This window comes from Microcaecilia unicolor, chromosome 1 (genome assembly GCF_901765095.1).
Source record: "Microcaecilia unicolor chromosome 1, aMicUni1.1, whole genome shotgun sequence".
Classification (NCBI taxonomy): domain Eukaryota; kingdom Metazoa; phylum Chordata; class Amphibia; order Gymnophiona; family Siphonopidae; genus Microcaecilia; species Microcaecilia unicolor.
This window is the reverse complement of record NC_044031.1, coordinates 320552507-320564245: the sequence shown is the minus strand read 5'-3', so window position 1 is coordinate 320564245 and position 11739 is coordinate 320552507. Positions and strand designations below refer to the sequence as shown.

At 40.3% G+C, this 11739-nt stretch overlaps 1 protein-coding gene across 1 annotated transcript in view; it reads right to left on the bottom strand.

Moving 5' to 3' along the window:
* Positions 1-482: 482 nt before the first annotated feature.
* Positions 483-11739, bottom strand: part of LY86 (lymphocyte antigen 86) — a 54049-nt gene continuing 42792 nt past the window's right edge. The window contains exons 4-5 of the mRNA XM_030190053.1: positions 1997-2049; positions 483-800 (exon numbers count right to left, since the gene is read on the bottom strand). Of these exons, the coding sequence (XP_030045913.1) occupies positions 717-800; positions 1997-2049 (137 nt within the window). The 3' untranslated portion in view covers positions 483-716. The remainder of the gene's footprint in view (positions 801-1996; positions 2050-11739) is intronic.

The following is an 11739-nucleotide window of genomic DNA, read 5'->3' as shown; positions in this document are numbered from 1 at the left end:
CTGGGGGTTGGGCTGTTATTGGGGTCTTTGGTGTTGACATCAGGAAGGTCAGGGTTGTATTCCAGGGGCAGGGGGGTACTATAGACTGTTAGCATTGCTATGGGTAGTTAACATGTTGGATTGTGACTCATTGTTACTATTTTATGAGCCTCTGCACTATTGGCTCAAGTGTGTAACACAGTGGCCATGAGGTAAATGCTGGGAAGATGCAGAGCACTCCACTAAACTTATCGCATAGGTTCTGCTCTTATCATTCATTTTTATTTTAAACATGTGCTTATATGCAAAGCTTACTGCAGTTTTGTAAAAGGGCCATTTAGTGTGCACTAAATCAATTTAACACAAGTTAACCTATGAATTAATGTGTGTCAAGTCATTAAGGCATGTTAAAAAGTTCTAATGTGCTTTAAACATTATTTATTAAAATGAATGTGTGAAACAAACAAACAAAAATGCTTAAAAATTGGAAAGAAAGACCAAATAAGCTGAAAATGAACCAAAAACATTTGCCTTGTGCATATCCCTAAAAGAAAGTATGCCAAGGCAGATATTAATTCAAGCATATAAGGAAGGAAATAGGGAATTATTTAATAAATTGTCCATTGATGATTTTATTTTGACTCACACCCCTGCCACTCTACACAGTTAAAGCAGTTTGTTGGATTTCAGCTTTTCAAGTTATTTCTGCAAAATGTTGAGATGAACTAAAAACGTAGTCAGCGGCTAATCAGAGTAATATTGGCACAACCAATATTATAGTTGTCTTCATTAAACAGCTCCAGTGACACATTATATTCTCCCTGTAAAAAAGCACAGAGGGACGAGTATGTCAATGCAGAAGAAGACAATTCAGAATAAGAATATGACATCATGTTTCATGGTATGCTGTGGTTTGATCTGTATAGAGACATGTTATATTCACTAGATGATAACCCCTCTCTAACCTTACTGAATCCAAACTAGAAACATTTTTTAAAGAAAAGAGACACTAACAAAAGACCAGATTACAATTTTAAACAAAATAACACATATTTTACCATACAAGAAGGAGAAAACATAAATAAGACCACCACATGGACTTTCATACATAGGTTGAAACCACAGTTTTCCACTAAACAAAAGAAATTTGTGTTCAACCTCTCTCTACTAGAAAAAGCTGCCATAAAAAAAACCCTACAAAATAACCAAAATATTATCATCAAGCCTACAGACCAGTATTCTTCAATGTACGGCCTGCAGGACAATGGCGGCCCTAGGGGACCTCTGAGGCTACCCTGCTGTCATTCTATTTTTTTGTTTTTGCAACTGGATTCAGTCTGCGGGCCTTGCTTTGGAAAACATAGTCATAAATGCAAGCTCCTCTCTCTTTTCCATTCTCTCCCTTCCGTGGGTCCAGTGTGGGAAAAGGTGGAAAAATAGATAGATTTGAGAAGGCAGAAAAATGGAAGCAAGCTTAATGTGAAAAATATGTGCCAAAGATAGATGGTAGGGAAGAAAGTGAAGAAGAAAGGAGAGAAAGGAAATCCATGAGTCACTTCTTGGTGGAGCACTTTCTTAGGAGCTAGCTGTATGGGTTTCCAGTGGTACTCAGCTCCCTCCATATTGAGGAGGCTCAAACGTTTCTCATGGAGGGATAATTTGAGCCATGTTTTCCACCCCCTATCATTTTTAAATGTTGCTGCCTAGGCTTCTTTGTGTTATCAACTGAGAGCTGGTATTATCTGTAGTTTCATTAGTTCAGAAGTGTAAGGTGTTAATGGACTGGGAGTTGAAGTGGCAGATACGGCAGCAAAATCACATGTTGTAATACACACAAAAGCCACTGGTATGAAGAAATGGCAAGACCAACCTACCAATGGTCTACATGCAACACTTCTACGAAAGAAAATCCACGCAATAGAAGCTGTTTTATCTTTTCTTCATCTGTTTATTAGTATTATATGCAGTTAACTGATAAGCTGATTCTCTTAAGAATTAACCCCCAAAAATCACTCACTTGAGGAATTGTCTGAATTCCAAACTTGACAGGTCCTTCAAAATAGACAAGTTCTGAAAAAGAAAGTGACATATATATTATGCACAAAAAAATAAAAAAAAACTAAATCGGCCATTATCCCCAACGTTCTATAAATGGAATTTAAAGTTAGGCATTCAATTGCCTGCACAGTTAGAGCATAGGGTCAGTTACACATGTAACTTAATTAGTGCTAAATTGGCACTGAATTGGTTATAAGTACCAATAATTGACCTTAACAAGCAATAATTAGCAAACATTTGTAGTTACACACGTAACTGACTTACACCCTTATTCTATAAATTGAGTACTTACTTACTCATGCCCTGACCTGCCCATGGACCTGGGAGGGGCATGGGCAGGTCAGGGGCATGGAAAAAAAAATAAAACTGAGGTATTGAAAAAACGTTTTATTATGTATTTTATTGATTGATGTACGATGTTCAGACACATTGAATTGTTTTGAGTGTTTTATATTTTTAACGTTATTTTACATTTATTTGTGCATAGACCAGGGAGCATTCAATGATGACTGAAACTTTTATTGAAGACTCTTAATCTCGACACGACACAGTACCATGTTTCGGCACACACGTGCCTGCCTCAGGAGTCTCTTCTAATGTTCAAATGAGTAAACATTGACTTCAGTGTTGATTAATAAGCACACATGAGCATATGTTATGGATGTTGAAATGTTAGAGAAGTAAAGCATGTGCTGCCAGCGTCCTCATTGATGATACATTGAAACCTTCTGCTCAGTGTGTGGCGGCTGCTAAGAAAGCAAATAGAATGTTAGGTATTACTAGGAAAGAAATGAAAACAAAAATGAGGATGTTATAATGCCTTTGTGTCGCTCTATGGTGCGACCGCACCTCAAATATTGTGTTCAATTCTGGTCACTGCATCTCAAGAAAGGTATAGTGGAATTAGAAAATGTACAGAAAAGGGTGACAAAAATGATGAATGGGATGGGATGACTTCCCTATGAGGAAAGGCTAGAGTGGCTAGGGCTCTTCAGCTTGGAGAATAGACGGCTGAGGGGAGATATGATAGAGGTCTATAAAATAATGAGTGGAGTGGAACGGGTAGATATGAATCAATTATTTACTCTTTCCAAAAATACTAGGACTAGGGGGCATGCAATGAAACTACAAAGTAGTAAATTTAAAATGAATCAGATAAATTTTTTGTTGCAAGAGAATGTAGTAAAGCAGTTAGCTTAGCGGGGCTTAAAAAAGGTTTGGATGGCTTTCTCAAGGAAAAGTCCATAGACCATTATTAAAATGGATTTGGGGAAAATCCACTGCTTATTTCTAGGATAAGCAGCATAAAATGTATTGTACTTTATTGGGATCTTGCCAGGTACTTGTGACCTGGATTGGCCTCTGTTGGAAACAGGATGCTGGGCTTGATGGACCTTTGGTCTGTCCCAGTATAGCAATACTTATGTACTTATGGTTTTCAGTCTAGGACACTGAGGCACTGATAGTATTTAATTCAAGTTGTGCCCCATGAACCATGTTATAATGTGAGCAGCTTGTGAGTAGAAGGGTGCTCTACTTGAGACCCAGTGGAGGAAAAGGAAAAAGAAGGGGCAGTTTATTTAAGCAGATGCTATTTCTCTCTATGGATTGGAAGAGATCCTTTTTTTTTTTTTTTTTAACTTTGATTGACTCTTACCCTTTTTGATGTTCTCATTGTTTTGCTCAGCTAGTGTCATGTACCTACCTATTTTTTGTGGATCACTAACAAAAAAACTGTTTTATCTAAAGACATCCCTGGTGTCCAATTGTTTATTGCACAGTACATTGAATGGTTACTTTTTCCTATGTCACTACTATCCCCTTCACTCAGATTGAGTCACATTTTGGCTAATGGAACATCATTGAGGGGCCCTTTTACTAAGCTGCGTAAGTGTGTAGACTTGCCCAATATATGCCAAAATGGAGTTACCGCCCAACTACCGCGTGGCTCTTGCAGTAATTTCATTTTTTCCGTGCATCCAATACGCACATCCGAAAACTAATTTTTATTTTCAGACACGCGCCAAGTGGCATTTGACACGTGTAGGTCATTACCACCCTGTTACCACGGAAGACTTTACCGCTAGGTCAATGGCTGGAGGTAAGGTCTCAGACCCAAAATGGACGTGCCAATTTTGATTTTGCTGCATGTCCATTTTCGGCAAAAATTTTAAAATGCCATTTTTTGTAGGCACACTGAAAAATGGATTTGCGTGCACCCAAAACACACATCTATACTACCGCAGGCCATTTTTCTGCATACCTTAGTAAAAGGACCCCTTAGTACTTAATACTAACAAGACTGTTGCATGTTGGTTCTCTGGTTCTTTAACACCTCCATTTGCCCCTATTCCTCTATTTGGAGTTCCCATCACCCCTCTACCCAGTTTCCATTACCTTTGTGTCATTCTTGACTTGGCCTTATCCTTCTTACCACAAATGTCATTTTTATCCTGTTAGTTTTCTAAATTTTCTGAAATTCCGGAATATCCGTCACTTCTTTGACCGAAACCAATTGCTGCATGCTCTTTCACTTTACTTTTTTACATATCGTCAAGACTACTGCAATACCATCTATGCAGGGTTACCATAATCATCACAAAAGAACTTACAAATGTTGCAAACACTGCGATTCATTTACTTTGCCGTGCTCACCGCTATGATCATACTTCACCCTTGTTAAACCAGTTGCACTGGTTACCAGACCGCCAATGTATTATTTACAAGGTTGCCACTCTAACATTACCTGACTATCTCTCTTACCTCACAATTCCCTATTCTCCTGCTAGAGTCCTCCATTTGGTTAAGGACCACCGTCTGATTCTCCCAAGCCCAAAACTCACTTATCTAGAATCTACTAGACACTGTGCTTTTTCTTTCTCTCCCCCCTCGTCTGGAATAATCTATCACTGCCCTACCTCCTTCAAGCAATTCAAATCTGAACTCAAGCCTGAGTCCCAGATACATGAGGTTCACTGACTACCTTTTACCCTTCCTTTTGTCTCCTTCCCTTTTGAAATGATGATTTCTTCCCCCTACTCCTATTCCCTCTCCCTGATCTGTTGTCCGCGTCCTAGTACTGTATGTATGCTTGTACTTTCCTATCAAAACAATGGAGTTCCTTTTCTTTTCCTTCTATATATACAGTAGTATGTACACTGATTAGTCCTGCTTGGTCAGTTTAAGCAGGAAAGAAAATGCAAATAAACTATAAACTACAACTTCAGCCATGAGGTTTTTCCTCCTTCATCCACCTAAACCCTTTCTTTTAAATGCAGTGGTCATTTTTACTGTTTTCTCATCCCAATTTTACAGTTCCTGTTGATTATTTCTTTTATGTAAAGATGCTGGGGCTACCCTCACCCCCTTATTGAGATGTGCAGATACACGTTAAATCAGAACATATATGAGTGTTCATCACAAATCACTGCCATGTTACAATAGATGCTCCCAAAGAGCGGAAGGGGGAAGCTGCTCCCGGATCTTTGAGATGTACCCACTTTGGAGCCAGCCAGGTTCAGGATGTTTCCTTGCTCTAGCTTTAATCATATTGTATAATATCAATCAAATAATCAAACTTCACTGTGCACTCTGTTCATTAATAGAAGTCCTATGTGACATACCATATAGTTTTTTTCAGAAAGGAAAAGTCTCAGATATAATTTTTTAACCCTGCTAATATCAAAAAACCCTTCAGAATTCTTAAAAATAAATTAATTCAAAAACATAGCTTTTTTGGGTTCAGATGATTATAGAACTGGTCATCCCACACTGCTGCCTCAGAGTATCCATCAGACCGTACACCATTTAGGCACTCCGTCTCAGATCAGCTCTTCTGAACACCCAATCATATTGTAACTGTTTATGACTGATTTGTTTTTGAACCAATATGAAACTAGGGTTACTAAGGTACATTAATGGAATACTGCGTGTTATTTGCCAAATAACATATGTTAGTTGACAAGATTGTACGTTATTTGCCATGAACATGTGCCACGTAGTAACGCTTAATGAGATACAAAGTATGGAACTGCATGCAAAGTGGCTTACTGTATTACTTAAAATGAATAATGGCACTTGTATGAAACCTCGCAAGCTCATTTATTTATGGAAAGAGAACATCACCTCAGTCACCTTACGTTTCTCCAGTCAGGTACTGTATGTATCTTAATAACATCACTTTCCAGCACTTTTCTATTCTGAATGGGCCTGTTTTAGATGGGAGTTTCTCAAGTGAATCCCTCAGATCAGTGAGTCTGCTGCCACTTCTGATGAAATAACACCAATAATTACTTTCTTGCACCTTTATTTCTCAAATCCTTCCTTGCTCTGAGACTTTTAATTAACATTCTCACACTCTAGCACTAAGAAAAGCTCTTGAGAATTGGAGGGAGGGGGAGGGAAAGGGACTCCGAAGCTGACTGTTGGATAGAAGTATGAGACATCTGCTAACTGAGGAACAAGCCAAAAACCAGAAAGTAAAAAATGGCTCTCTTTTAAATGCTCATTCCAAGAGAATAGTCATGGCCAGTAGTAAATCAACAGAGTCAGATTCCCTTACAGCATAATTCTCTGGATGAAATGAAGGAAAACCCTTTCTTGTTGCAGGATACTGCGGTACTGCTGCAGGACAATATCAAAATCATTTCTGAACTGAAAAGGGACTTCAAAAAGAAAAGCAAAATAGAAAACATGATGTGGAAGGGCATTTTCGATATGAGATCTAAATCCGACATTTTGCTGAAAACGTCCAAAAATCAAGTAGTAAAATGACCATTTTCAAACCATAAAAATGTCACTCTTTTTTCTTTGAAAATGACCATTTCCTAGATGTTGTTGTACTTAGTGCGTCTATCTTCTTGGACCATTTTCCAAAAAAAAAAAAAAAAAATTTAAATTAAATTTCAAGTGAAAAACTCACAAAATCAAGCCATTGGGACATAGGAGGAGCCAGTCTTCCTAGTAAACTAGTCACACAGACATCTCAGCAGAGCAGTGGGGCACTGCAGTGGACTTCACATAAAAGGTCCTAGGTACATCTAACCATCACCCCCTTATATTGTATGGTGAGCCCTTAAAAAAAACCCTACTGTACCTAACTATACACCACCACAATAGCCCTTATGGTGGCAGCTGTCACCTATATATGGGTACAGTAGGTTTGGGGGGGGGGGGGTTGACACTTTCCACCACAAGAATAATAGAGTGGATTATGGGCCTTGGTCACCTTCTCCATAGTGCACTGCACTGACCACTAGGCTACTCCAGGAACCTGCTTGCTGCTCTAATAGGACTGGCTATAACATCTGAAGCTGTCTTAGAGGCTGGTATGTACAGCTTCATTTACATCTTTGTGGGGTAAGAGGGGATAAGTGACCACTGAAGAAGTAAGACGGTGTCATTCCTTTATTCCTGCAGTGGTCATCCGGTCATTTAGCGAACGTTTTGTGGCTTATTTGTTAATAAAACAGGTCTAGACCAAAACTTCCAACTTATAGCCCTGGACGTTTTTGTTTTGTTCCATTATAGCAGAAAAATGTCCAATGTTAGGAATGCCCAGATCTTACCACTAACATGACTCTGAAATGCCCCCCCGTGATTTGAATGCACTTCTTATGGACCTCATAGAAAAACATCTAAAAATTAATTTTGAAAATACCAATTTTTTTTTAGATGTTTTTCTCTTTTGAAAATGAGCCCCAAAGTAATTTAGGGGGAATGTTTGAATAGCTCAGGTAATTTGCAATGTATGTAGGCATTTTCAGTTTCATTTTCAAAAGGAAACCACCCAGCTGCATGATTTATATTAGCTATTTCTGCAGTATTTCCATCTCCCCATATCCAGCATTTCGTCTAATGTACTATTTCTCTCCCATGCAGTCCAGAATCTCTGCCATTGCATCTTGCTGGAACTGCAGCAGCAAAACACAAGTTAGCGCAGGTCTTTGAGCCTAGGCACATGCTCAAGGCCTCCCACATCCTAACTCCCTCCTATGCAGACTTCCAGAAACACATCCCAAAAAGAACCTTCTTTGTTCCCATCTGGGGGAAAAGTGACTATTCTGCTTCTAAACGTTATTTTATAGCTTAGGTGTTCTTTTGGATTCTATACTTTCCAAGGATGATCATGTCTTTGGGGGCGGGTTGCACACTTACACAGGTAATTTATAGACTGCTATAATTTATATGTGTATCTCCAGAATACAGGCACATGTATTTATGTTGTTTCTATGGCTAGCATTAGTGCTTGTGCCTAAAATACATATGTACATATAAGTACATACTGTAAGTACATACAGTAAGTATTGCCATACTGGGAAAGACCAAAGGTCCATCAAACCCAGCATCCTGTTTCTAACAGTGGCCAATCCAGGTCACAGATACCCGGCAAGATCCCAAAAAATATACAAAACATTTTATACTGCTTATCCCAGAAATAGTGGATTTTCCCAAGTCCATTTAATAATGGTCTATGGACTTTCCTTTAGGAAGCCGTCTAAACCTTTTTTAAACTCCGCTAAGCTAACCGCCTTTACCACATTCTCTGGCAACGAATTCCATAGTTTAATTACACGTTGAGTGAAGAAAAAGTTTCTCCGATTCGTTTTAAATTTACTACATTGTAGCTTCATCGCATGCCCCCTAGTCCTAGTATTTTTGGAAAGTGTGAACAAACGCTTCACATCTACCCGTTCAACTCCACTCATTATTTCATAGACCTCTATCATATCTCCCCTCAGCCGCCTTTTCTCCAAGCTGAAGAGCCCTAGCTGCTTTAGCTTTTCTTCATAGGAAAGTCGTCCCATCCCCTTTATAATTTTCGTCGCCCTTCTCTGCACCTTTTCTAATTCCACTATCCTGCTTATAATCGAACGAGAAAAACGCTCAAGTTCCGACCTAAATCGGGAGATGGACGTTTATCGCACAAAAACGAATAACACGGTATAATCGAAAGCCAAACTTGGACGTTTTCAACTGCACTCCATCGCGGAAGCGTACAAAGTTGACGGGGGTGTGTCGGAGGCGTGGTGAAGGCGGGACTGGGGCATGGTTATCACCCGAACAGAGATGGGCGCCTTTCGCCGATAATGGGAAAAAAGTATGCGTTTGTAGCTAGAATTTAGGGCACTTTTCCTGGACCCTGTTTTTTCACAAATAAGGCCCCAAAAAGTGCCCTAAATAACCAGATTACCCCCAGAGGGAATCGGGGATGACCTCCCCAACTCCCCCAGTGGTCACTAACCCCCTCCCACCACAAAAAATGATGTTTCACAACTTTTTATTGTCACCCTCAAATGTCATACCCACCTCCCTGGCAGCAGTATGCAGGTCCCTGGAGCAGTTGTTAGGGGGTGCAGTGGACTTCAGGCAGATGGACCCAGGCCCATCCCCCCCTACCTGTTACAATTGTGCTGCTTAATGCTTAGTCGTCCAACCCCCCCAAACCCACTGTACCCACATGTAGGTGCCCCCTTCACCTCTTAGGGCTATAGTAATGGTGTAGACTTGTGGGCAGTGGGTTTTGAGGGGGATTTGGGGGGGGCTCAACACACAAGGGAAGGGTGCTATGCACCTGGGAGCTCTTTTACCTTTTTTTTTTTTGTAAAAGTGCCCCCTAGGGTGCACAGTTGGTGTCCTGGCATGTGAGGGGGACCAGTGCACTACGAATCCTGGCCCCTCCCACGAACAAATGCTTTGGATTTATTCGTTTTTGAGCCGGGCGCTTTCATTTTCCATTATCGCTGAAAAGCAAAAACGCCCAGCTCACAAAATGTCGAATAAAACATGGATGTCTATTTTTTTCGAAAATACAGTTCGGTCCGCCCCTTCACGGACCCGTTCTCGGAGATAAACGCCCATGGAGATAGACGTTTTCGTTCGATTATGCCTCTCTAAATCTTTTTTGAGATGCGGCGACCAGAATTGAACACAATATTCGAGGTGCGGTCGCACCATGGAGCAATACAAAGGCATTATAACATCCTCATTTTTGTTTTCCATTCCTTTCCTAATAATACCTAACATTCTATTTGCTTTCTTAGCCACAGCAGCACACTGAGCGGAAGGTTTCAACGTATCATCAATGACGACACCTAGATCCCTTTCTTGGTCCGTGACTCCTAACGTGGAACCATGCATGACGTAGCTATAATTCAGGTTCCTCTTTCCCACATGCATCAATTTGTACTTGCTCACTTTAAACGTCATCTGGCATTTACACTCCCAGTCTCCCAGTCTCGTAAGGTCCGCTTGTAATTTTTCACAATCCTCCTGCGATTTAACGACTTTGTGTCATCAGCAAATTTAATTACCTCACTAGTTACTCCCATCTTTAGGTCATTTATAAATATGTTAAAAAGCAGCGGTCCCAGCACAGAGCCCTGGGGAACCCCACTAACTACCTTCTCCATTGAGAATACTGACCATTTAACCCTACTCTCTGTTTTCTATCTTTTAACCAGTTTTTAATCCACAATAGAACACTACCTCCTATCCCATGACTCTCCAATTTCCTCTGGAGTCTTTCATGAGGTACTTTGTCAAATGCCTTCTGAAAATCCAGATACACAATATCAACTGGCTCCCCATTTATCCACATGTTTGTTCACCCCTTCAAAGAAATGTAGTAGATTGGTGAGGCAAGATTTCCCTTCACTAAATCCATGTTGACTTTGTCTCATTAATCCATGCTTTTGAATATGCTCTGTAATTTTGTTCTTAATAATAGTCTCTACCATTTTGCCCGGCACCAACATCAGACTCACCGGTCTATAATTTCCCGGATCTCCTCTGGAACCTTTTTTAAAAATCGGCGTTACATTGGCCACCCTCCAATCTTCCGGTACCACGCTTGATTTTAAGGATAAATTACATATTTCTAACAATAGCTCCGCAAGCTCATTTTTCAGTTCTATCAGTACTCTGGGATGAATACCATCCGGTCCAGGAGATTTGCTACTGTTCAGTTTGAATATATTAGCAATCTATAAAGAAAAGTAGGTGCTTCCTTTCCTTTATAGAAAATGCACCTCTCAGGTGCACTGCTATAGAATTGCCCCTATCGGACTAGATTCTGCATATGGCGCCATAAAAATCGGTGCTGAAAAAAATTACACCTAAGCGTATTCTATAAATTACACCTGGTTAGGCACTGTCACGGTTGTGGCCATGTCCCATGCCTACACTCACCTCTCCTCCCGGTGACCAGACCCTATGGCTGCTGTGGACTACTTTTTCCCTGTTTCAGCCAAGCCTCACTCTTGTGTTTCTGTATCCAAGCCTCACTTTGGTGTTTCTGTAGCCAAGCCTCGCTCTAGTGTTCCTGTAGCCAAGCCTTATTCTCACTTGTGACATCACCAGTAAGGTCCTTTATAAAGCATCTTTCAACTTTCACACTTCGCCTTTGCAACAGAGGTCTTCAAATGAGTTCTTGTCTGCATGTGCTTGTTGCACTTTTTACCTGCCTTCAGCTTCTATTCCAGTCCTGTCTGTTCCAGTGCTGCCTGCCTTCAGCTTCTGTTCCAGTCCAGTACATCTTCTGGTGCAGACCCTAGAGCATTTTGGTTGCTTTCCTTTAAATCACTTCAAGTCTTTTTATATTCTTAGCAAGATATGGCCTTTCAAACTGAACATAGTAGTCAAAGTGAGGCCTGACCAATAACTTGCACAAAGGGAATGATCACCTCCTCCTTTCTGCTGGTT